Raw genomic sequence first — 27,717 nt, 5'->3', positions numbered from 1 at the left:
ATACTTCTGAAGCCTTGTGATGAAGGCACTCTTCGGGGAAGGATTCTGATAGGTTCTGCAAGGACTGCTTATGCAATTTTGAATGTCTATTCATATTACATGCTCTATAACATGTTCTCATTGGATCCCTTTCTTTGATCTAGGGAGTCCTGATTTATTTATTTTTTAGTTAGTATTGTTTTAGCACAGGGAGTCAGCATATCACTTGCTCTGAAACAGTTTTTACCGAGGAGTCTGGGTAATCTTTGGAGCTGTAGGGGAATGTGTGCGTGAACCTCCTCTGTTTGAGACACATGGAGAGCCTGGTTTACCATGTCCTTGAGGCTTTAGCCATCCAGCTCAGTTTAAAAAAAAAAAAAAAAAAAAAAGCACCCCTTGTTTCACTTCCAAAAAAAAGAAGAGGTGTGTGAAATTGGAGCGGGGTCAGCTAATGTGATTGTACCCTGAAGATTTTGAGGCTTGAATTCACTTTGATGTAGGTATTTCTGGGTGAATTTGAAATGAGGTTTGTGTCTGAGGCAGAAACAGCACAGAAGAAACTCTCCCCATATAGACTTCTATTTTTACTAGCTTGCATGGCTCCTATGGATAGCACTTTTGTTGCTTTAGCATACTCAACTTTTTTGTACACCTTGGTATGCACTAAGGGATCTAACTTAAAGGCCCTGATTATCTCATTAGGTAAGCCTCTCTGGTGATGCCTTAATGAGGGAATACAGGGCTGCCCTGTGATTTGCAGGTGTGTTTGGTAATGTCTTCTCCATCTTGCTCTCTTCCTTTCTACACACAGGTTCCTGGGGAAGGAAATTGGGTACGTGGGCAGGGTTCTGATTTAAATGATCAGGGGAACAGGGCTGTGTTAAGATTGGAAGGTGCATGTACTTGCCACTCTGTGTAGGTGCAGGCTTAAGGAAGACCCTCAGTTTCCACAGTAGAAATCTTTCAATTTTCTTGCAAAGCTTGTCTAATAATGCTCACTTTATCATACCTCCACGATCAAATTACTGTTAAAACACATGATTTTAAATGACTAGTTGAGAGCTATATATAGTTAATAATTAAAAATTTTATATAAAAAAATCGTGCAGTAAGAAGAATACTTAGATATCTTTCACAGCCTAAAATTCAAAATTTGAAAGGTTTATATAAGTTTCAGTTTTATACTTTAGTTTAAATACCATTATGTTAAAAGAGACAAAAGTATTTCTGGAAGATGCAAAATAATCTAAAACATGTTTATATTCAGGAGAAGAGGGGAAGGAAAAAAAAATGGAATTAGTGGGTACTGTTTTGTGTGCAATTCCCAAGTATATTTTAAAAACATTGAATTTTTATAGCCAAATTATATTTTCTGCTAACAGGGAGTTGGGGAGGGATAAATAATAGAATGATTGACAAATCTTTTAGGGCCTGATTTTACAAGATGCTGTGCACCTCCTGATTGCTGCCAGTCACTTTCATTTTTTCAGTCAATCCGAGAACATATGGCATTATTCAGATGGTGCTGAGCACCTTCAATCACAGTCCTCCTAATGCCACAACATCCTCATTCTCTGTAAATGTGTGAATTGCTGTTGACGTTTTAAATTGGAGGGTTATTTGGTCTTTGTCTGGACAAACTCCCTGATGATATAAATGGATGTCCTGCCACAGGAAGGATTGCAACACTAAACAATAAATCGTCAACTTTATAAGCGCTATTTTATGTAAACAAAGTTTGTGAAATATCAGTTTGGTTCGTAAAGTTCTTTACTACTTCCCCTTTCATTTGATGGTGGGGGGTGGAAAAGTACCATTCTTGTGGAGAACTGAAGTTTAGTTTACTCTCAGTGCAACTTTTGAAAAGTAGAAGCTCTGGATGTTATGTGCACAAGGCAGTTGATTTAAAGAGATCAGAAAGATGCTTACAACAAAATATAAATAAATCACTTTCAACATACTGATTGTCCTGCATTACAGTTACCTGTAGAGAATCTCTAGTCATGTCTATCTGTTTTTGATGCCTCTACAGAATAACTGTCCAGCATCCTCTGCCCAACCAATCAGAATGTAGGAAAATCTACAGATATGACGGAATCTACTGTGAATCTACCTACCAGAAGTATGTTGAAATCTGTGTGAGTCTTGCATCTAGCTCGTGCATTTAGTGCTCGTGCTCTCCCGCTATTCAGAAATTACATGCGTTGAAACCTTATACCTCTGCTTATGTACAAAACCTCTAAAGCAGGGACAGAAATATGCTGTTTAATTATTTGGGATTGTGCTCTACAGCTAAAAAGCAAATAAAAGACCATATGACTTTGCTAAATCTCTTAGGTATGCTTCTGTACAGTGCAATAAACAAGAATGTATACACTAGAAAATCTAGGCAAAATGTATTGCACAGGTGCTTGACATCTTAGGGATTTGAAAGGTGTGTTATGTATAAATTAGCTGTCACTTTTTTTTCAGTCGTGTAATGGAATGATGAGTTGTAATTTGCATAATCCTTTAAGAAGTCAAATTATACTGTCATGTAGCAGATTTAACATGCTAGCTTGGATTTCATAGCTTTGCAGCTAATTAGTATGTACCTTACAGGACAGTTAAATTGAAGTTGAGTCCTCTTGCTTTGCAGTCATTTGCCTTTGTCCATTGCCCTAACAGAGCCCACTTTTGTGTGTAACTAAAGGTTGTTCCCAGATCTTTTGACAAAAGTGCTGTTACTGTGGGCAGGCAACTGTAAAGTGCTTACTTATGTTTCTTCTGCAATCTATCAGTAGTTTCTATTTTACTGCAGTAAGTAATAACACATTTTTACGTTGAATTGAAAAGTATATATTTACAAATACAGATGATTTTGTATTAATATATTGCAAATGCATTATGAGTTTTCTGTAATCTTACTGAGTTTTGAAGCTTTCTATCACTTGGTGTTTATTTCTCATACTCCAGCTATATTCTTATTTTTTTTTCAGTGTTACTATTTTCTTGTGTGTAACAGACCATTTAAAAAAAAAAACAAACAACCCTTAGCTTCTAAATGTCAGTTGTACTTGCATTGGAACAAAATGTTTCTTCAGTAAGGCCAGCATACTCATAACTTTTCAGGTCACATTCCCATCCAATCTTATTCCATAATGTACTGTTTGCTTTGTGAAACTTTCAGTATACATATATTAGCTAACACTGTATACACATTAAGTAACTGGTGCTTTTGAGTAAATCAAGGTTATCATGTTGGTTTAGAGAAGTGAGAGGATAAAGAGAAATCTGGATTTATCAATATAATTATAGCATTAATGTAACTTTGAGCCAAAATGAAATCTGAATATTGGCTTGGCTTCTTGTGTTCATACCTACTTTTGGTGTGAGATATTTATGTTTTCCATTGATTTATATATATATCTTTTTACATTTTGGTTTTCCTAGCTTATTCTGCATATAAGCAGTGTCCAGGGTAATTTTAGCAGTCTTTTAGCGTGACAGTAAATGTCAGCATAGAGCTTAACGTTTATGATTTTACTTTTCTTGTATCTTCAGTTCAGTAACAATAAAAATGTATTAATTTGTTTAAATATTTAAAACAAAATTTGTTGTATACTACTTACATCAGGTTTTAGAACAACTTCAAGATTTTGAAACTTTGTGGAAATAAGTACTTGGCACAGTTTATTATGAGTGCCAAATACAGTGATGCAGAATAGCAGATTATCTTAATGTTTGAAATTAGGTAGACTTTGTAGTCAGCATAGTTAAAACAGTTAGCAATGCTGACCGCAAAATAGGGTAGTAGATGTTTACTTACAGGTACATATACAGTAGCAAATAGATTTTGGCTAAGTAGATCTCCCTGCCATCCTCAATGGCAAATTTGACTCCCCCCAAAAGGCAAAAAATTGGACAGGCAATGAGGCAGTTATAATTGTCTGTTTTGTCACAACCTGAAATTTGTTATGTGAATTGGTTTAAATACTATTGACCAGTTCCACAAGTGAGGTGAAAGCATAGATTATTTTTTGAAAACTAATGGCTATGTCTTTCTATAGAAAAGAGTGCTTTTTGATTAGTGGAGTTTCCCACTTGGTGGTACTTCAGTGCTATTTAAGTTCTCTGAGGCATTCTTTTTATTCTTTCCAATCGATGTTTTTGTACTTTTTCCCATGGTAATTTATTTCCAATGATATAGAAGTTTTAGTGATAAGCTTTCAACAACTTGTTAAAGAACAACCATAACAAAATCAAGCTGTATTAATGACATTTTAAAACTTATACTTCAGTGCTGCAAGACAAACGTGAACTTTTGGTATGAGGCAACTGCACATGAAGTAATATTTACCCACCTATGCACTGCTGTTGGAGATAGGACTGTAGCTTTGGTAGTAATGATACCAATAGCTTCCAATTAGGTGCTTGGGGCAGCACAGTAGTGGCAGGCACTGAAAAGCAGCAGGAGGCTCCATGTGGGGTGCGAATCCTACCAGGGTATCTGGCTGTGAACTCAGGCAGCATTCAAGTTCAGTGGTCTTCCAGAGCTATGTTGTGGGCTGTACTAGACTCCAGTTAACTTTAAACTGGAGAATGTTATCATATACCTGACAGAAATATATCTATGGAAACTGGTAACTTCTGTTCCTTTGTAAGTATCTTAAGGTTCTTTGTAGTTCCTGAAGTTGTTCGGTTATTTAATCTTTTCTTAATTCTGGTACTCTTGTGGTATGACCACTTGCTAAACTTCAGTCTGTGCAGTTTGTACATGCTGAGAATGCTTGCTTGCTAGGAGGTTGCTTGTTTTTGTTTTTAATGATGGGACTCTTCAACTTCTTTTATAATGGAGCTTCCTTACAGGCTTTTTATTTCTTCCTTCCCCTTCCCCCCCCCTCCATTTTTTAAATGGAAAAAAGTATTATGCTGATATGCGGAGAGCCTTCTTCAGATTTATGCTTAACTGTCTATCTATTAAAGATATTTTGTGTGAAGCTACTTAGCAATTTAAATTGAAATATTCTGATCCTTTCTGTAAAAATATGAAAGGATCATGCCCTGACCGTCCACTCCAGAAATACTTCTCAGAAAACACTTGGGGAAGTAACTTCTTAGTTAAACTTATTTCTGGTATGTACTAGCACTGTTTCCAAGAGTTCTTAAAGTTTTAGGTTAGTTAAAACATTTTACTTGAGGAAAAAAAAAATGCATTTTTTTTTTTTTACTGCAACATTCCTGAGGAGCTGGTCCAATGATTACATTAGATAATATTTTGTCTATTTCATGGGTATTGAATATGTTAACATGAATCACTCTAGGCTATTTATTTAACTTACAGTTTGGTCTTATGCCAGTAGATATACCACCTAGAATAGAGTGGAATATACTGTTGCAAAAGCTGATGTGCCTCACACCCTTCCCAAAATCCAAACAACAAAAGATTTCCCCCTCATATCTGTCAACTTGGTTGCTATGGGCCTATGTTGTTTGAGGTGGCTGTAAACATAAATATTTTAAAAAGCTCTAAACTTTGAAAACAATCACAATTTGTTTCTGCATTTGCTTGTGGTAATGACCAACACACCACTTTTTTTTTTTTTATAGTAAGACTTCACCATTGTGCTTTTTGAAGTAGATGACATCTTGAGCTATGGCAGTAAAAACAGACCTATCAGTTAGTGCCCTGGAACTTAGCAGTCCATCAAGTCCTGAATATTTATTTTTTTTTCACTCCATATAGCTGTAGCCAGGAATGTCCAGCTTCTTTGTGGTGTCAAACAAAATTGACAATAAAAAGAGTCAACTACAACTGAGAAGAAAATGTAACCAAGCTGCCAAGGTTTTTCCCTCTTGCCCAGGTTGAAAATCCTTTCTTTTGTTTGCTCAGACACTTATGTTTTGCACTCTTGTTCACCTTTATGGAGTGTCAAATAGTGAACAAAGCCTGGGTAGGAGATCTCCAGAGATGGTGATTCTCCCTGCACGTGCTCCAGTTATGTTTGTTGCTGAATTACAAGGAATAATGGCTTGTCAAGAAAAGTATGTTGTTTTTTTTTTTTTTTTTCTTTCTTGTCTGTAGGGAGTCTCAGTTGTGTACAAGCAGAGGATATCTCAGTTATTTGTTCCTCTCCTTGAAGTTGTTCTATTCATAAAATGGCCCTTCAGAGTATTATCTGGATTGTGAGGTTGAAATTCCCCATTTGGTGGCTGTTGTGTACTACCTCCAAAGCAATGGTGGAATGATCATTTCTTCTTCATTTCTTCCTGTCTGTATTAAGGAGGCTTAAGGTCATGTCTCTTTTCCAGAGGAAAATACAGAATAGGAAAGAGATCTGAAGTAAGGTATTTTTTCTGAAATCAAGAGCATGAAATACACATGCAAGGAAAACACCTCACTTATTTAAGTTGTGGAAATACAGCTTTGAGCTCTTTTTCCCTTCATTTCTCTGCAAGTTAGTGAAATGAACGTAGAACAGAAGGCTTATTGATTTCAGTGTAAGAAGAGGAGCAGTTTGTCCTGGAAGGTATGGCTTTTCATAAATACATTATTATCATGAGCCTGTAAATGCTTAAAATACCAATCTTGCCAGACTAAATAAGGTCCCCTGATAGCTCAAAACCCATAAATATTTGTACAACTGAGAAAACGGTGTGCAAGGCTAAACCATTCTTGTCAGCCTCTTAAGTATAAATTAAGGATTATTTATCAAATGGATAAAAGAAAAAATTGATTTGCATGCCCAAGAAATCTCGTGGCCTTACTAGACAACACATTTTCATACTGCAAAATGTGCTATTTCATTTCACCTGTTTTAGTAAAGGGTGAAAGTCTTTGTCTTACACAGTAGATCTGTCTTTAGGGTGGTGTTCTTTTACCTCTTCTTACAAAATATTTGATTAAAAGCTAATAACCATTATTTATCAGTATCTGTCAAAGAAGCCACTGCTAACTCATGCAACAGGCCTGTTAATACAAATCTACTGGTTCTTGTAGCCTCTCTCCTAGGAACTCTCCATAGCAAAACTTTTACCCCTTTTATACCTGCCTAGTTTTGCTTTCACCTTTGTGTAGTTTTGAGCATATCCGCAGGGTTTTTGTGCTGTGTTGTTCTGGGTGTCTTTTTCAGAAAGAAAAAAAGGAAGTCTTCAACTGAGTTTAAAACACATCCAGAAGTGAGCCAATGTCATCTTGCATGTAGAATATGAGAGTGGGCTTTCTCTGGGTATGAAATGAGATTAGCTGTGCCACTTTAAAATGATTAATGATCACTTTGCTAGCATTAAGTTGAACATCTAATCCTTGGCTGATTGGAGCATTTAAGAGAACAGCACTCAAACGCATAACTTTGCAATAACAAATTCTATCATACTTGTATTTCTATTATGACAGATATTGCACTGGTTTTAAATTTTACTCTGAGATTAATGGAATATACTTTGAATAGAGAATAGGAGACATATACGCGTTACCTGAATTTTCTTCCACTGAATAATACAGGGCCACATTATTCAGGTTTACAAAATCCCATTCAGTTTACAGTTCAATACAGATTTTGAAGGTTCACTTAAACTTTGCAGTGTTTAATTATAATATCTATTCTGAGTTAAATCCTGAGGTGAATTTAATATTGGTTAATTGACCAATTAGACAATTACCTTTTGCTTGCATGCAATCCATGTTAAACTGACTGGGTTGTCAGATCCTGTGACCACACCCTTTGAATAAAATGTTATTGTCTGCTAATTCCCTGTTAAGATGTGTTTTTGATAGTTTATGGTCACTGTTCTTGCATTTCATTTCAATTCCAGATGTGAAAGCTTTCTTGAGTCATGCTACTGGTTTCAGAAATGGGAAGATCAAATTATCAGTTACCAAGGTACTCTTTGTATTCAGCAAGGGTTCACTTTTCCCATGCTCTTTCAGTAATTCCTTGCTTTTCACAAATAAAGAAATATTAACACCTAGTATGCCCAAAATATTGCTTGGAAAAGCAGTGAGCAAGAGAAGTACATTTAATTTACCAGCAACTTATACATTCATTCTACAACTAGGAAAAAAAATCTTTTTTTTTTTTTTTTCCTTTTTGCAAAGTATTAAAAGCCAAATACCTGCCTTTAGCTTATATGTAAAAGTGGTGGGTTTCAGTAACAAAGTTACAATGGAGTGTTTTAGGTATTCATTTGAAAGGCAGAGCTCCAGCTCTTTGCCATTTTTTGATTTCGAAGAACAGTACAAGATAACTAACACAATCCTGCAACTTCTGGCTCCTTTTAAAAAGGAAAATAATTATTATAAGAACTGTGAAAGTAAATCCTGCCTTTCTTTAGCTGAACTGTTTGCTGTTAACCATTTCCATCAAGTATTGTTACCTTATCTTACTCAGAAGTTTTCCTTTTGGTAGCAGAAACTTACTAAATCCAGCAATAAGAAGGTGAAGAATCCCTTAATGGATATGATATTCACGATATTCTTCAGTTCTTCTCCCCTGCATTTAGATACTTATAGAGTAACCAACTGACCATTTATCCTCCCCTTTGATTTCCACTTTCCCCTTTGGATTCCACTCTTGTTCTTAGCAAGGCAATTTTTCTAGTCTGAACACCTCTTTGCAGCTGTCTGCAGTCTTCCTAGTTTGAATACTGGTATAGTCCACTGGTTGTTCTTTTGGTAGTACTCAAGGACTGCAGATACAAAACAGCACAACCTTCTTGCATGCTGCTTAAAACAATGACTCTGGTTCTGCAATGACTCTGGTTCTACATTGGTGGCGTATTATACAGACCTGTTGCAACCCAGTGTTAAATTGTGTACATCAAAGGATTGCATTTGTGGCACTAGCCAAGGCATTGCACTGTATGCTAATATTAATTAAGTTACCATCATCCATACACCCCTTTCTAGGTAATTATATTGCCTTTATCTCAAATCTGTGTTCTTAGTTGCTAGACAGAAATTTGTGCTCTGCTGTGTTAAAACATCTTATTCAAGTGAGCCCAGGCTGCCATACATTCTGTAGAACTGACAACTCCTTGGTATTTACCATTTTATCTTGTGTGTAATCTGCAAATTTTACTGGGATGGATTTTGGATTTTGTTTTCTTTCACATCACTGATTTATTCTCATGCATGGGTACTCTGTAGGGAATAAAGAACTCAAGGAGCTCTTTCCCTTTGTGGAGTACTTGGTAGGTCTAATTCATATTTCAGAGCTGTTGGTCATAATGGCTGGAAGGAAATTAGGGCTGCTGGCAGTGATGAGTTGCAACCAAACAGGGCAGTGAGTCATGAGCACATGTTACTTTTAGCAGTATGAGGTGACAGCAGCCTTTCTTTAAAGTAATATAAGGCTTGTTTTGCATAGTGACACTGAAATACAGAAGAGGATTCTCCCTTGAAAATTGGTGCATTTGTAGTAATGGCTAATAACAAATTCACTCTAAAAAAACAGTTTGTCTCTGGAAAAGAAAACGAGGTTATTTGCAGATAGTTAGCAAATTAAAAGAATGCGTTCATCCAAAAAGAAGTTCAAAGAGGTGGCTTTTGGAAAACTGGAAACCTTTCATGTTAGTTTCCTTCCTAAACAATCATTTTTTTTTTTACTTAATTTCCAAATGATGCTTTAATTTAGATCTAGATCTGCTAGCAAACAACCAGAATATTAAATAATGAAATTATTTAAAAAAAAAAATAAAAAAATTGAAACATAGGTTTAGAGTTTACCGGAAACTACTTAGTTATTTCTGTCCTCCATTCTTCTACTGTCCCTTCCCCTGCTTCCAAAAGGGTTTCATAGAGCAAACATTAAATTGTGCTGATTTCTAAAAAAAAAATAAAAATAAAAATATATTTTTTAGGTTGGCAACTTAGACCTGCACAGCACTTGCTTCTGTTTAAGGCTTAGGTTGTTTAGTCATTAATTCTACCACCCAGCTGCAGAGCTTCATGGTACAAAAGTGGCATAACTCATATTTCATATTCAGATGCAGAAATATCAGTAAACTTCTGGCTTATATATGACAAAACTATTGAATTCTTGCTAGAATACTTTGACTGTAGATAATGATACTTTATGCTGATTTGTTTTCCATCTAAGAGGAAAAAAAAACTGCTTCAGTGAGGAAAAAAAGATTTAGCAAAGCATGTATCACCTCAAATTGGTTTACAAAGAAACAAGACTTGCATTATATTTTTTAAAGATATGGACAAAAAGACTTTTAATGTCTTTCATAAAGTTCCATGTTCATATGCACATACATGCACATGCATACAAGGTTTTGAAAATAAAGCAAATGATTTTAGGGAAAGAGTGAAAGTGGAAGGCATACTTCATGGGAATGCAATAGGAAGGTGAAAATCTGTAATTATCTTTAGGTGTAAAACATTCTGTATTGTCAAAAACAAGAACAAAAAGCATTGCAGTACCATAAAACCAAAGATGATATCAGGATTTGCACTTAATTTCTGGTAACTATGAAATAAATTTATCAGAAATACCAAACAAATCATTTGATTAACAAGGAGGTGCGCAATCTGTCACATCTCAGTCTTCTGCTCATTGAGTAACAGGCAATTCATGAAAATAGATACATTTTCCTGTTATAGTTGCATTGAACTTCCTCTTAGTTTCATGAATGATGTTGGGTCTGTGCCATCTTGTAGACTGAGGACTGTGATGCAGAGTAGTTTAAGATGCTGTATCATGTACTGTTTAATCAGGCTGCATCGTTTAGAGCATGTGTGGTATACTGGGAATAATTTGTAAAATCTTTCCAGCATTTATATAAAGGTGAAATTCCCTTACCTCTGCACAAAAGTCAGTTAAATGGACTGTGGGGAACCAAGCAGCAGTTCAATGAATTAATTTCATGTACCTGTCCGTAGCTGGCTGTGACGCGACAGTGTGGCTCCTCTGCAGCTGACTCACAGCCAGGGCCCTTACACATCTTTGTGGAGTTTCTGGGCTGCTGCATTCATCGGTGCTGATCAATTGCCTCTTTGCGTAGATGTGTACTGTGCAGTCTTCCACACTCTTGCTAAACTGGAATGACTAATTTATGTGCCCAGTGGGTAACTGTAGACCTCACTGCTGGGTGGACTTGGCTACCTGTTATGGCCTCTAAGACTAGAATTAATCACAGCATTAGGGGAGAGAGCACTTGACACTGTTCCCTTCTGTGTAGCCTCTTGGAAGCTACTGTGTGTGCTGCTTCATCCAGGGAGATGGTGGAGCTACCATCCCTGGGGGTTGTTTAAGAAAAGGTTGGTTGTCGTACTTCAATACATGGTTTAGTGTGTAATACTGGTGGTAGCGGGGATAGTTGGACCAGATGATCTTGGAGGTATTTTCCAGCCTTAGTGATTCTGTGATTCTATTTGGAGGTAGAGGCTGTGGTGCATTACCATTTCCACAGTGAAAAGTCTTTCTGGCCAGTACTTTATGTTGGTGCCTCTGATACATCTATGGAGAGCCCAGGTTAAGGGAGGCAGCACAAACTTTCAAGCTGTAAACCAGCTTGTGTAACCTGATTGCACTGCACAGTGCCATGAGGGCTCAGGCCATGGTGTGTGGAAGCACCACAGGGTCATGGATGTTTCTGTGCTTGGCAGTAGATGAGGCAGCCTGTCACCTGTATAAGGGGTGATCAATGCTGATCAACGAATAAAAAAGGTGCCTCAGATTCTTCTCATTTAGATGTTAATGGTCAGCAGCAATAATATTTAGCCAGAAGTGTATTTGTAGAAGGGATCTGATTGTGAAACTTACTTATAAAACTCTATTTTGCATTTAATTGAATACACATGATGAAAGAAAAACATGATGTAATAGATGTAAAACTCTTTTCAGACCTGTGGCATATACTGTTTATTTCCCTTGTTTTCTAAATAGTAAAAATTACAGAAAACCCTATAATATATTTACACAAGCTATGGTATTATAACTCAGTAAAAAATCTCATGTGTAGTCTGTTTACACAGTCTCTGGCCTTTGTTTCTTAACTGTCTTTTGGTATAGCTTACACTCTTGCTTTGTCTAACAGGATTTTCTTTGCTCCAAGAATGCTGTTATGTTCTACCTTTTGAGTAGTAAAAAAGATGTTGACATTTTACTAACTTTGGAAATTGAATTGAGCAGTTTTTCAGTAGGAATAGAAAATGAATCAAGATATTTTGATCACAATACTAAATATCTTGGTTCAGAAATTTTAATCTAAAAAGGAAAATACAATCTAAGTCTATAGTATATTTTCATATAGCTTAGTCAATTAAAGATATTTAAGTGGTGTAGTGTCCCACTTTGACCAAGCTGTATCAGTAGAAACCTGTATGGTAGAAACCTGTTTTACTTACATAAGTGTTATTTGACTGATAATTGCTTGTATTGCTAATAACTGATGATTTTTCTTGTGCATGTATAAAGCAAACCTTTGCTGTATAGCTGATTACATGCGAAGTCTTTGCACAATAAGACTCCTATTGTAGAATATGAAGGTACATGAATTTTTACATGACTTTTGTGGTGAATAAAGATAAACTTGAGCTGTAGCATGTTTAAAAATCAATCCTGTTTTTCATATTTTTTTTCCTAACACTTGATCACTTTCTATCATCTTGTTGTAGACTTGAATTAAGGGTGAGAAACCTAATCTTCTTAGTAGTTTCACGTATTTTATTTTTGATCTTTGTAGAATCCTCCTGATGCTGTGACCTGCCTGATTAATTATGACAATACTATCCATATGAAATCTCACATGGTTGAACTCCTTTGCATTGAAATCAAATGGTGTAAAAACAGAAAAAAACTTTCCAAAGAGTACTCTGAGCTTTTTCACCCCATCAATCAAAACGGAAGTGAGGAAACCTAATGATGATATCCTAGTCAGACACAATGCCTTGCTGTTTGCTTTGGGCAACACCTAGATCTTATAACTAAGAGAGCATTTCATAGCTATTGTAGCAGAAGGCTTTCTTGCTTCTAGGGGTAGCGGCATGCTTTTAGAATCGCTGCATTGCTGCTTGATTACTGAAGATGGTTATGTAATGTGCTGGACCCAGCATGACCGACAGAGGCAGTTCTGATTTATATCACCCTGGGGAGCATCAGGCATGTATTCAGACCATGCCTCAGCATCAGTGGTAACTGTGGCATTGAAATTGCTAGAAAGGCATAGCATCAGATAATCATCCATACAAAACATGCTACTGAATGGCTGTAAAATTCACAGCTGGTAGATTCATATCTTATGGGAGCATGGTACGGTGTAACAGGCAAAAATCCGTTAAGTTTACCAAACAGGTCAAGGCCACCTTGGGTAGTTTTTTCAGTGTTGATGCTTTCCCCCTCACCTACTTCCCCAAGAATACATACAAATTATAAACAGACCTTTTGTGAGATATCAAAATGTGAGCAAATCCACCACTTCTGGCCAAGGTTATTGCTTAGAGGTTACACTGAAATCTAAATATTGACACTGCCACTAAATGGAATGAAATGCATTTTGAATATCAACAATTAGATTTACTTTCCTGGCTTTTGTATGTTTCAAATTTATTTTCTTTTGTTTATATACTTTGTATCCCTGCAGCAATGCCCACTCCAAAGAGTTAAAATAATCCAAGCAGTGCTGGCCAGAGCAGTGAATTGCTTTTTATTTCCTAGTTAACACCAGTTGCTTTCTATTTTAAGTTGAGAACAAGTTCATTTCCCTCAAATTGAGAGAAGACTCTTCTCTTATCTGGATCTTTTCAGAATTCATAAGAAAGGTGAATAAACACATTTCATAGCTGTTTAGATAACTTTATATGGAAATTGGCTGACCCTTCAGTACCCTGGCTTTTATGAGGATAAGTGCCCTTTTCCTCAGGGACAGTTTAAGGAGGTGAAGTCCTTCCCTGGTCCTGTTTGTCCAAGCACATTTTAGTGGATACTTGGCACTTGCCATACAGTCCTTCCAAGTGTCTAACTACAAGTCTTGATGGCGTGGCAGCAATATGCTCAAGGTTGTAAGTGGGAGGCTTCTTGCTTTCTTTTTCTTGCTACTGGAGAAAACTACAGTTCTGATGCTTGGTGTTCACTCCTGTCTGTGAGTGCTCTGGATACATGTGCTCTTAGGATGTTTAAAATTAGCATTTTATGCTAATGTTCCTAGCTTTTCAATTTCAGGCCCTGGGAAGTAAAGCTTTGTTTATGCTCCTGTGCTCTAAGAGCAGTTTTCCTGCATGTTCTAAATGTGTTAAATGTGGTATAAGGCTCATCTGTTTAAGCATGGATCTTTTATAAAAGGAGATTCTTGGAAATGTATTAAAACTCATTTTGGGACACAATTTCTTCTGTATTAATACTTTAATTTTATCTTTTTCCACAAGCTCATCTAAGAGCAGTTTGCATTAAAAAAAAAGAACTGCTTACTATTGGTCATCATACCCCTAATTCTTTTACCCACAATACCATGTTTGTAGCTTGGCAGTTTGGCTTGCTTTTGATTCTTATGTGTGCATATTTTTGATTAACAGATAACTAAACTCAGCTTGGATTACTATATCCAATGTATGCAAATATCAGCCACTTGCTGTTTTTAAGCAAAATTTTACATCTGCATTAGAATAAAGAACATAGTTCGAGTTGATACGGGTGCTGCATGTTGCATAAAGGCAATATGACATCAAGAACAGAAAATTTAGTTTTAGACTAAATGCAGTAGTAACTGTAAACAGGAAATTACTGTTCTTTTCTTCATATTTCAGTTTTGATACTGAAGTCTCCCAACCTCTAATCAATACTCCCCTTTACTTATGGCTACCCTATAGCTTCCTCTGTCTGCACTGACTGTTACTTACCCATCTTCCTGGGGCTGGAGGTCGTTGTTCATTATGGCAGGCACACCAGCACACTAGTGCTATCAGGAGTACTTGGGTAGATTAGTGCCTGATACTGTTTTTAATGTGCCCATCACTTCCAATGATGTACCTCGTTTCCCCTGGCTTGAGGCTTGTGTTCAGGAGACCACAGTATGCATTCCAGATGGCACTGCAGACAGCGTCTGCCAGGGAAAAACAGGTAAATATAATGAACCAGGGAGGTAATTGGAGAACTGTACTGTGTAATTTGATTATGATCTCAGATGCAAGGGATTCAAAAATACTAGTTAAAAGATAAATACTGGTGTTACAATGTTTATTATATGGTAATAAACAATCCACTCAGTAAACATGAAAATTTAGGTCAGCTGTAATTTACCACACTGGTGAAAAAAAAATCTGTGGTAGAATGAACTGCCTATTACACGTACATTTTGGTATGTGGCTTTTTCAGTTATGCATTTGAAAGCAGGTTTAGAATAATGAAAGTCATGCTTTTTAATCTAAGTCTTAGTAAAAGAAAAAAGACTTGATTTTTTTTTATATACAAGACTAGAACATGTATTCAAAAAACTCTGATACCAACTTTTAAAAAGGCATGATTTTTTTTGAGCTGAGCTTTTTAAAAATCCCTTACACTTGTCCTTACCTTTTTTTTTTTTTTTTTTTTCTTTAGAAAAAAACTGCATGGAAAAAAAAAATCTGGATACTTTAAATTTCTTCACTGAGTCTTCTGTCCTTAAAACCCACCAAGCTACTTTCTGGCTTGCTATTATTTCATAAAAATGAGCAGAGGTTTGAAAACAAAACATGTTCTTCCAAAGTACTGGCCACAGTTCTTTCAGTTCATACAAGAGCAATCAGGCAGCTTTTCCCGCAAATTGTTTTCCCAGATTGTGAGAGGAAGACTCGCATTAAATTCAATGTAAGACCTTAGATATACAGGCCTCCATCAGATGGTAGCTGCCAGATCTTCAGCAACTTTATACTTGCTGTAAATCTGGTCTGTCATCTGTCTTGCACCTTGTGTAGCCACTAACTCCCAGGTGCATAAAATCCTAATTGGAACAGTAGTATTTTACGTCTACTTCAGATAGTTCTTTAGTGATGTGATAACAGCATATATAAATGGCCTACATGCTATTGATGTAAGAACGTTTGCAGTAGAAGCTTGCTGTTTGTAATGGTATAAGGACCTGGTTAGTTAAGGTGAATGTGGTTGGTGGGATGCTGGGGAGGTGGATCATTTCATAACTCTGTAACTTGCCCAGAGAAGTTAATTACATCTGCAGATAGGTACAATTTTGGTTGTCAGACTGCATATGTGTTCAGGGGCACAAAAGCACATAGAATAGGAAAGATGAATAATTCCTATTTGATTTAGAGCACGCCTATAGGATGAGTGCTCAGAGCAGTAGAAAAAGGAGCACAGGTTAACTCTGAGTCTTCAAAACTGCAGTGCTGGAGACCCTGAGTCAATGGATTGGGGGAAGAGTGGATGACAGGTTTATTGAGACAAATGAAACCTATGCAACATACAGGAACAGGGTCCCAGATGGAAGTCAGCTGAGGCAGAAGAAATGAGTCTGAAGAGAGTAGGATAGGCAGAAGCTAGCTACTGATAAGGGGAAAAAGAGGCACATGCAAAGGGGAGAGCCTTGCAGTCCTCAAAGGGCTCTTCTCAAAGCCCAAGCAAACCTCATAGGTGGGGGGAGAACTGGAAGGCTCTATTGTGTTTGGCTTTGCATGCTAGTGAAAGTAAAGGGTTTTGTAACCAATAGAAAAAATTCTTTTCTTCCCCTTTGCGTATACTTGAAGGGGTGAGCTCAAAATTCTGCAGTGGTTAGAGCCATTAGGGCTTATGCTCCTAACAACTAGAGAATAAAGCCAGCATTGTCTCACAGGGATAAACAGTGGTGACCAAGAAAGCCCATGCCTAGTAGTAACTGTGCCACAGAAATTACAAAAGTAATTTTCTCTGGTCAGAGGAAACTATATGAAAGATAGACTAGAGGAGGTTTAAAAGCTTTCAGGCATAGTAAAACCCAAACACCACAGCCTGATTAGTAGAAAAGAGTCTTCCAAATGTGCTAGTGTTAGATATTTAGATACTAGATATTCAGCAGAAGTATTTGTCTACCAGTTTGCTGTTTAGCTTTTACAGGTCAGTCACATGCACTGGACACATGCTGACTGCAGATGTAATGTTTCTATAAAAGAAAGCAAGGTCTTTCCTTTCCATTTCCTCCTAGAAAAGCCACGTGGAGAAATTTAACCTCTCTGACTACAAATAGCTACCTGTTATCAGTTACTGCCAGGTGGGACACAAGGACGTGGCAGAGGAATGTGTAGGTAAAACACTGAATCGCCTTTTCCAGTCATAAATGAAACTCTGCCTTGTGACTTCTCTTTTTGTTGTTGCTTTTTGTTTGTTTTAAAATTGTGTTCTGGATGAAGAAAAATGTCCTCACTGTAGTGCAGTTCGTTCTTTCCTGGAACAGCAAATATGTCCTCGAAATGACAAATCTGACTGAAGGCTACCACTAGCTGTTATCAGTCAGATTTAAATCCTAGGCTTACCCATGCTTACTGCTGAGATCTCATGGCTATTTTTTTGGCTGGATATTATCAGTGTTTTGGTAAAACTGTGGCATCTGGTTAGGGGGCTAGAATCAAATAATGATCTTAAATCAATGAAATACTGGTTTTAAAAACTGTAATCTCAGACACAAAGACAGGGACAATGTATTTCTTTTTTGTGGCTTCAAAATTTGAATCCCAGATTGTCTAGTACCTTGGAAGATATAGAGAATTTTCAGATCTACAAGATGGATATGCTGCTTTTTGCCACTAAAGCATTTTAGGAAAACAAGATGGAATCTTCCCTTTTTCTGCTTTTGTTTTTCAGTTCTAGAGATTCATTTTAATGTTATGCCTATTATTGCATCATTAGTGTTCACTTATTCTTTTGCCTCAAAAATGTCCTGTCCTTTTCTCTCCTTATTATTGCTTGTAAACCTCACACTACTTCACCACTGTGGCACAGCTAATGCTCTTTTCCTTTCCTTAAGCCTACTGCAGTCTCTCTGGCCCTGCCGTCAATCACCAGCTGGATGCAGAGACAATTTTTTTTATAGCAGCTTCTGTCAGTAACAAGAAAATATTTTGAAAAATGCAGTCTAAAAGCTGAATGTCAGCCTGCTGAGTAGCCTGTTTAAACAGGAGAATTGACTCTGCCAAGTTTTTGTTGTTAAGCTTTTTTCTTAATTTAAAAAAAAAAGGTTTGGGGTCTATCCCAAATAATAAACAAAATAAGTTGTGTTTTTTTTTTTTTTTTTTTTTTTTTTGCTTTCTTGGCAAGGACTCATGATTGACTAGCTTACTAAAATTCAGAAGCATCTGCATGACCGTTTCTGTCTGCACCTTATTTTCCCTGTAACATGGAAGCTTTCAGTCTGTTTTGGGTGTCACACAGAAGAATAACAAAGAACCCATAAACTCCAGCAGATCTAGCAGATTCCTTGTTCTTTTTTTTTTTTTTTTTTCCCAGAAAAATCTAAATGACTGTAAAAGTGTTTTGCTCCAGAGGTTCAAAATCCTATAACTGAAAAATACTTTATCTTCACAGGAAGTAGTCCAAAAGAGATTGTAGACATACTGAACGGTGCTCAGAAAAGGCAGTACTTAATCTTTATGGCCAGGTCAAAACATGCTCAAAAGATTTAGATAGGCAAGAAGCCCACATATGTTTCTTTAAAGACACTTTGAAAGAGGATGGTGGAAGCACACAGCATATTGCATACTAAATCTTGTATTAGAAAGCAGCAAACCCCTTCTTGAGAAGTTGCATTGGTCTCTTGAGCCAGAGAATATTGCTGTCCTACAGATATATTGTTGGAAGCTGCCTTGAGAACTGCAGTCTACTTGTTAGTTGATAAATAGAGATTAGAATCATCTACTAGCCTATTTTATGGTGCTTGTTAACAATATTTACCTTCCCAAATTGATTCAATATAATCCTTGCTATGGCTTTACCTCATTTCTGGAAGACATATAGATAATGTGGTACTTATATGAAGTCTTACGTGTCACTGAGAAACTGCTATTTTTCCTTAGTTGAATTGTGCAGGAGGATTATATTAACATAGACTTTGGAACATTTGAGCTCCCATAGGGTATGGTGTGTGGTTGATATGACATGACTTGCCTTCAACAGTTGTTTTAACAAGATATCCTTCATATAAAATATACCAAGCTGAAAGGCATAAATGAGTGAGTTTAGTAAGAAACACTGATGGCAAAATTCCTTACTTTCATCTTTATCTGATTAATTCAAGGCTCAATGTTACAGAGAAAGTATTTTTAAACTAGCATATAGTATATGGTATGTTTATTAAAAAAAATAAAAACTTATAGAAGATTGTTTTTAATAAATTATTAAACTCGTTGTAAATCTATGTGCTCATACGTTTTGTTGAAACTCATAGTTGAAACCCATACTGCTTAAAAATCTTCTCACTCCTAAAACTGCTTTAATAATACATTAATTAACACTTCTGTAGTACTTGGCATATTTAACACACAAGATAATTTACAGTTCCTAATATTTTAAACTGTATGAAAGACTAGCATCAGTGAACTGAAAATACACTGTATGTGAATGTAGCATTAAATGATAAAGCTTACATGAAGCTCTACTTTTAATTTATTGAAATAGATATATTTTAATATCTTGGTAATTCTGCTAATATTGTTTGAATTGCTAAAAAGTTCTTTTTAAATTTCTGCTACTTTTTCTTTTTGTCAGATCTTAAGTCTCTGCATGGTACAACTACCAATCTTTTATTTTGTGGTTCATATAAATAACTTTGGGTTTTATAGGAAAATATTGTAATTTAGTTTTTTTCTACTTGTACAGGGCTTTTTGTATTGTCTAGAAAATATTCAGACAAATTAATATATAAAAACTTGTGTCTGTACTTTTGCATCAAAAGGCTTTGACCATGAACTTGAGAACGGCTCTCAGATATAGATGGATTTTACTGTCTATTCACTTTATGCTGCAGGGAAAAGCTTACTACATGAGGATACTAAATGGCTTGAGAGTTTAGTAATGGAATGTGAAGACCTTCACCTTAGGTCACCAGTTCGAATGTAGCCCAGGTGGGTGGAAACTAAAAGCCATTATTATCTAACGGCTCTTGGATAGCCTGCATGAAATGAGCTGGTGGACCTAGTCAACGTCTTAGCAGAAAGATGTCAATATTGCAAAATCATGGTCACAGCTCTCACAAATTGGGACCCTTGGTGGGACTCTGCAGTGGCTAACTGGGCTTGGGCACCGAATTGCCTTCTGAACCTCAAATAGTTCCTCCAGGTCAGGCAAGAAGCATTATTGTGCAACAGAATGGAGAAACTATTGGTGTTCAGACTGGTCTGTTTTGTAAATACATTTCCCAAACTGTTTAGCTGTGTTTGATTCCTGCTGTCACTACTTATGAGGTAGTTCAAAGAAATGCTGCATGATCCTTATAAGTGGAAGGTCTGGCAAAATGGAGAGGGGGATGTTAAATTATTGTCAGTAAGAGATTTTTATCACTGTATGAAAACAATGGCCAAAATCTAAGTGTTCTGGGAAATGGCAAAGCATAGACTGTTTTCCAATCCATAGGGAATTGTTGTCTTTCAGCATGTATCCATGCTGGCTTGTGTGACTGTCTTAAACTTAAAACAGCCCTTCTATGTGCTCCTGGTTAGCTAATGAAGCTCCCCTGGCCTAATAAATGCAGCTTCATCAGGTTCTCTGCTTTTTACTTCCTGTCTGAGGATATTGAAGATTCTCTTGTCCTTTTGTCTTCTGTAAAGCTAGGCTGCAGCATTACTAGTCCCCTTTACTTTCTCCTGTGCTTCCTGTGCCTGACCCTGCCCACCCCATCCACAAAAAGAAAAATAAAACCTCAAAAAAAAAAAAAAATTAAAAAAGCACTTCTTGCTTTTTGTACGTGGACCAAGAGGCCATACCACAAGTTCCCATAAGGCTCCCAATACCTCCAGTCACACGTGGATCTTTTTGTGCGTAACATAATCAGTCAGATTTCATCCTTGAAAGGTCATGGGAACAGAATGGCTGTAATATTTAAACAATTTCACTGAAATCCATTTCCTCTCCTGCAACTGTTCTTGTCTCGTGACTATGTCAGTGTGATGTTGGTGCTTCAGTTTTATGTGTTTCATACTTAGTCTGAGTACTAGTTCACATTGGTCCTTCAGAAGAGAATTATTACAAAATAACATACAAATAAAAAATACACAAAATAACTTCCAAGTAAATGTTTATTCCTTCCTCAAATATAGTAGCTTCTTGTTGTATAAGCTCAACTGTGAGTTAAGTAATATTAAGTTGCTGGGTGACTTTCTACTGGTTGTGTTAAGTATTGTATTTCTAAACATACCAGTATGAAGGATTTATAGATGGCATCCCAGGAGCCTGTGTAGCAGCATATTCTGTATGCATCCTCCCTAACAAGCAAATCAGATGCATAACATTAGGCTGCCTGAATACCCTCACTTCTTCAAATATTCAGTGAGAACTTACAGGTATTCAGATATTTGACTTTTCTTTAAGATAATGATGCATACTCCTTTGTAGTGAACACTGTTTACAGATTGCTGGATTTTTTTTCTTGGCAATAATTAACAAAAGTTCTAAATGGAGCATACATTCTTGATCTGAAAAGACGGTTGCCTATAATAAGCAAATGTTTTTATTATATCTGCATTTGTTACGTCAAATTTTAAGTATCAGTTCTAATAAAAGCATCCACAGTTTTGTGTATTCTCTAATATGAAATGCTGGGCAACTCAAATAGTATCTATTAATTTTGAATTAAATGTTTGTGCATTGAAATGCTGCAACTGCTGTTTCTGTCATTTTCAGGTATAGGTAGTTCCAGTTCAAAGCTAGACAAATCTTCTGATCAGTTCCCTTTTCCTTACCTTATATTTTCAGCACACCTAAGCATAGGGCTGTAACTATAGATGATGATCTAGGGACTGTAGGAGTTAGACAAGTCACCATAGAGGTTTGTGACTACTTTTAATTTGCTAATTCATGCGTGGAACAACATTTCCAGTGATACTCAGAGATCCTGCCCCAGGGCCAAGGGCAGGGCCTCAATTTTAGTTTGCTAGCGATAGGCATACTGTGGTTGGAAATAGGTCTCTTCTGCGGACAATACCAAGCCTATTCAATTTAAATTTCAGTAATAGTAGCAAAATATTAAACATGGAGGACACAAATTTAAAAACACACAAAAAAAACCCTTTTGTATTCAGTCATTTTCCTCCTAAAAGGTGTTGTAATATTGGAGATCAAAAATTTGTAACTCTTCAAAAATGGAAAGAGATATAAATGAATACAGTGTTAATTTTACACAAAATGTTTATATCTGAGGGTGTGATTATTAATGAGCAAAGAAAAAATAATTATTTTTGTGTAGATGACTACCTTAACGTTTAGCAATGTAATAAGTATTGCACTTCAATACAAGTTTTAATAGATTTTTTTTTTTTTTACTCTGATTAACTGGTAATTCATTCACATTAAGTTGGCTTTTTAATGTAGGTCAAAGGAATGGTAATCACTTTATTTGATAGTAACTTTATGAAAAGAGGAAGATTTTTGGAACCATAGCTTTGAAATGTAGTCATTTTTATGTAATAGACACCAATGTTATACTATATATCATAAAATATATTTAAACTGAATAAAACATACCTGGTAGTTTTTAGATTATTTCATTACCTTCCCGTTTAAGTGTGTGTATTTTACGTTCAAAAAATGCAAAATGGTTGTATAAAACCAGATTTTTCAGGATTCAGAACTTTTGAAAAGAAACTCTTAACTTTTATCTCAGAAATGAATGTGATTACATAGCTCAGACTAAATACAAAGGTATAAATGTCATCTGTAGTAACTGCTTTTGATATTTGGCTAATGTACATTTTGTGGTTGACTATTACTGATGCATATATTTTTGAATACAATTGTGCAGCTAAGTTCTCTCCTGTTGAATTCTGATACCATTTTTTGGAAGACAATACAAATATTACAGTGCCCTTAACCAAAATGAAGCTTCCATCTTAGTGTTATCTACATCCCAATAAATGATGTGAGTGGTGATTCTTCCATAAGCTTACCTAATAGGAAAGGCAAATGGGTGATCAGAGTCTGAGAGGCTCTTGAAAACCTGCTGCTCTGTAGAAATGCTGCATTCCAGGACAGAACAGTCAAAGAAAAAAAGCCTGCATTACTACAGTGATGCTTCTTGTTCGGGGGTGGGGTCCTAGTCCTGCCCTTTATGTGTACCTGTGGCACCTGTTACCTTCACTATAAGGACTGTACATAAAGAGTTGGCAGAATCTGCAGAATTCCGTTGTGTTACAGTTGTATAAGCTAACTAGCTAGGTGAAGATAGCTATGGGCTACCTTGGCTATTCTCTACTTTCTGGGATCTCGTCTTTTAGGATCTCCTCTTTTATATGGACTCTTCTATTATACTTATTTGCATTCTAAGAAACTTATTGCATTAAACAATATGTTTTGTTTCATCTCCTTTGGAACTGGGCGCTGATGACTGCAGAGGACCTTGTGAGAATCTTTAACTTTTTGCTGTTATTGTCCTTATTAGGTACTGAACTCTAGTAAAGGGTGATAGCAAATGGCACTGTGGTTCCCAGTTATTGTTTAGCCATTGAGAGGGCCATGGCAGCTCAGAAAGGGGTCCCTGGAAGATGTAAAACTCAATACTTTGTTCACTCAGATTCTTTTCTTAGAGAATATCATTCTTGATGATGATGTAAGATAAATCATATAAAATTACTGCGCAGTTAAGATTTTCATCAAGTATAGGGCAAAGGGATGTTTTTCATCATTTTCAATAATTGGTCATCTTCACTGCAAATATAACCCACTCTCTAACAGGCCTATGATTTGCGGCATTATTTCAGGTCATAGAAAGTATAAGATAATGAGATACTACATTGTTTTAAGTCCTTGGCTTCAATATATGTGCTAGTGCATGCTGCGATTATTATATCATATTTTTAAGGAACAGTAGCAAATAGTTAAAGTTCAAAAAAACCTCATATTTTAGAGACACCAGCTTTTTTCCGATGACTGCCTTAATATTATTCTACTCCCAAAATACTAAAGAATGAAGGAGCTCTGGGATGTTTGAAGGAAGGTTTATGTAAATAGCTTCATCTTATGCTAAATAAAAGGTATTCTGTGGTGGTTTGTTCCATCAGTTAAGTATTAAAACCTCTCTGACCACATCATATTTATTATGGTTATGACTTCATAATCATTAAATTTTAGGTCAGACTCAATTTTGAGCTCAATAATAAAACTTGTTTCTTTGCCTTTTAACGTTTGAAAGGTAGTAGTACAGTATGTGTGTGGTCTGCATTTTTTTGCAGACGTGATCTGCATTTAATCTGTGAAAATTAATTCCCTAAGCTGCTGGCAGGCAGCATGTACTTGTTAATTATTCAGGTGGATGACAAATGCAGAGCAGAGGTTCTCGCAAAGACAAAGTTTGTATGATGCATGTTTAGTAACTGATAGGCTTGACATTCTGTGGTGTCTTATTCAGTGCTAATCCTAATAAGCTGCCTGATGAGATGAACGCCTATCCTCCTGTCCTTTAGAGAGAGAAAGCACAGATTTGAAAGAACTTCATTATAGCAATAAATCCCATACTTTCCGTTATTCTTGGTGAAAAGAGATCTTGTCCAGATGAATAACAGACAGAAAAAAAGTCAGAATAGTAGCGTAATGCAAAGTACTGAAAAGAATAGAAAACTATATTGTGAATGTGAAGGTTTAGTTTTACTGGTAGTTTAGTTTTACTGGTAGGCCAATTTTATGTAGATTAATGCTCTTTGGGTTCTTTCACTTTGATCTACAAGTGATGTAATCCTATGGATGTATGATTCCAACAAGACTTTCAAGTTGCTAGAGGAGTAACTTGAAAACACTGGATTTACTGTGGCTGATGTTCTCTTTCTGTTTTTGGCAGCAAAATGCTATGTTGTGCATACTTTGTCATTCTATTGAACCAGGCAATGGTGAGGGCTGAAGTTACCCTTTGGACTAAAAGCATGAATAACCAAAATATTGCTAGTGCAAGTGGGTACTGGATTTTGCCAAATGTTTTTATTCTCAATGGCCTTCTTGTGTTTTTTCTTCTTAACATAAAATACAAAGAAAGTAAAATAATACATTTAACTAACTCATTGCAGTACTGAGCACCCAACACTAACCAAGTGATGTTTCTTGAATTATTCTGTGGTATGATGACCAAAGCGTATCTTTTTACTGCTGTAAGGTCTTCTGTGGCTAACAGCAAGAATAAAAGATGGGCTTTTTGAATTGGAGTTTTCTATAAAGTATATGTACAAGAAATTCAGTTTCAAAAACTAACTTGTATACAAAAAGCAAATTTTTTGCTACAGCACGTTTTTTATATGCATATTTTGGAAGTAGTAGATGGATGTTGATGGAGGATTACTATATTTTATTCCTGTAAAACTTATTTCTGTCTTTCTTTTCAATTGCATTTAATCATCATCTATTTGAAATGAATGTGAGCTTGGGAGAGAAGACTCATTATCAGATTTGCATCTAGGTGGCTGTCCTTTAGCTTACCTCATGATACCCAGCACTTTTCATTCTGTGTGTGTGTGTTTTGGGGGGGGGAGGGGGTGTAGCATTGTAGGATAGTATTGGTTCAGGTTCTGATACGCTGACAGAAACCTTGAATAAAACAGAATTGTTCCTGCTTTCTAGGCTCTCTTGAAGTATGGTTGCTAGTGAATAGTAATCAGAACAGCATTTAAATACTTGAAGGGGAGTACTTTGTGGTGTATGAAGGTTAAAGCATTACAGTAACATAACACACTTGTTTATCTTCACCAAACACGTGGTGCATTGAATCCTAGCTCTGAGCAATCCTCCTGTCTTGAGGTGAAGGAAAATGTTAACTTAATTTACAAGCTAGCAGCGTCCTGGGCCCCTCCAGATTAGAGGCTTTTAATCAAATGAAATTGTAGCTAATAATTGAAACTAGTTTTCTGATGCTAACTGTGAAATTCAGCTGAAGCCACCAAACTCATTTCCACAAGGTTTTAAGAGCTGGTTGAAATTAGTGTAGCAGGAAAGGGCTTTCGTTTGTTCCACCAATTTGTGTGCTCTTTTCTTTTTCCCTTGCACAAAATGTTGGGCATTGCGATTTCAGTTCTGAGACCACCAAACTCACATTTAAGGTTTGGCTGAAATTGAAGCATAGAGGGGTAAGGCTTTCGTTTGTTCCACTAATTTACGTGTTCTTTCCATTTTTTTTTTCTTGTGCAAATTGTTGGCCATGGTGATTTCATTGCTGAGACTTAATTTTACCTACCAGAAAAATGCATTATGTACTGTGTAAGTAATTGGTGTCTACAGAGTAATTTCATAAGGTACTTGATGCATAATAGCATGTACTGAGCTATTCGTAATAGAAAAGTTATTTTAGATGGTTTAGGTCCCTATATTTAGGCTTGTATTCCAAAGGATAGCCATTTTTGTGTTATCACTTTCCTTTGTATTTGTAAATAAAAACATCATTGCATGTATTTCAATTAGAAAAACAAACTTGTAAGGAAAATAAACCATGTATTTTAGCGAATGTGCAGAAACTGGGACTTTCTTAGAATAAAAAAAAGCAGTCACAATTCAATAATATACAGTATCCCTGCTATACTCAAGCAAACCTTGATGATACTCTATATTAGCAAAAGTTCATTAAACTGTCACATACACACGGACAAACTTGGCAAAATATATTTTAAGAATGCTACGTTAAACTGTTATGTACTGAGATTTTTGTATGCTGATTTCAGTTTTTTCTTTTAATTGGCCTTGTCTTGTTCCTTCAGTCATTTAAGGCTGAGTCTGAGATGAGTAGATTTATTCCAGGTTTCCGTAAGTGATGTTCCAGAAAAAAAAATTGTACTGCCTCTAATCACCATATGCATCGCACCTGATATTTTCAGAGAAGCTTGGATTTTACCCATACGGAGTGGTTTTGATCCCTCCCCCAGCCCCATACAAACTAGGATCAGTAGATGTGCAAATGTATAACTTCACACTATTTGCTGTGGTAGCAATGGAAGGAATGCCCTGTGCCCTGCTCTTCCTTCTGTGTGTGTGCACTCACAGCTTCTTATAAAATTAAATTTTTGGCATTTTTTAGATGCTCTAATACCTTAACTTGAGATGTTCTAATATCTTAATTTGTTCTTTAGACTAGCACCTTGGGGCAGTTTCTTTATCCTGTTGCTGTTTGCGTCCTAAAACAGTGCTTGAATTTAGGATATGAATCTTTCCCATCTTTTCTTTATGATGGTTCATTTAACAGTGTTGGTACTCTGAAGTTTTCAGTATGGAAAAAAATGAGTTTGGGGTAAAAGATTTCTTTCTATTCTTCTGATGCTTCAGATGGAGCTCAGATTCCTCTGTATACAGAGGATAGTTTCTTTTGCAGGCTGCTCTGGACAGGAGCACACTTGGTCACCTTTCCCTGACAGGAGAGGAATGAAACAGCTTTAAAGGCCACGTGAGGTTCAAACTGGTATTGCTGCCTTGATTCTGTTCCTTGACCTAGACTAAGAATGGCTTGAATAAAGCAATGTCACTCTAACTGGAAAGCAAGTAGAATACTATGTAAAGGATTGCCTTATTGTTAGTTCTTGTCTTTAACTGCAGAACTAAGTCACTTTTCTACCTCTTCTGCTCTTCAAGCTATGTCTCTTGCCAAAGCTGGAGAACAAAACTGCTGTCTAAAAGACTTAAG

General features: G+C 36.3%; 1 protein-coding gene across 3 annotated transcripts in view; it reads left to right on the top strand.

Annotated features, from left to right (window-relative positions):
- NPAS3 (neuronal PAS domain protein 3) overlaps positions 1–27,717 on the top strand; it is a 533,731-nt gene that overhangs the window by 83,060 nt on the left and 422,954 nt on the right. For all 3 annotated transcript variants that reach the window (XM_035328180.1, XM_035328178.1, XM_035328181.1), the window contains one exon: positions 2,012–2,101. In XM_035328180.1, coding sequence (XP_035184071.1) covers positions 2,068–2,101 — 34 coding nt within the window. In that variant the 5' untranslated portion in view covers positions 2,012–2,067. The remainder of the gene's footprint in view (positions 1–2,011; positions 2,102–27,717) is intronic.

The sequence above is a fragment of the Oxyura jamaicensis genome, chromosome 5, assembly GCF_011077185.1.
Source record: "Oxyura jamaicensis isolate SHBP4307 breed ruddy duck chromosome 5, BPBGC_Ojam_1.0, whole genome shotgun sequence".
Classification (NCBI taxonomy): domain Eukaryota; kingdom Metazoa; phylum Chordata; class Aves; order Anseriformes; family Anatidae; genus Oxyura; species Oxyura jamaicensis.
This window is presented reverse-complemented; position numbering and strand designations above follow the sequence as displayed.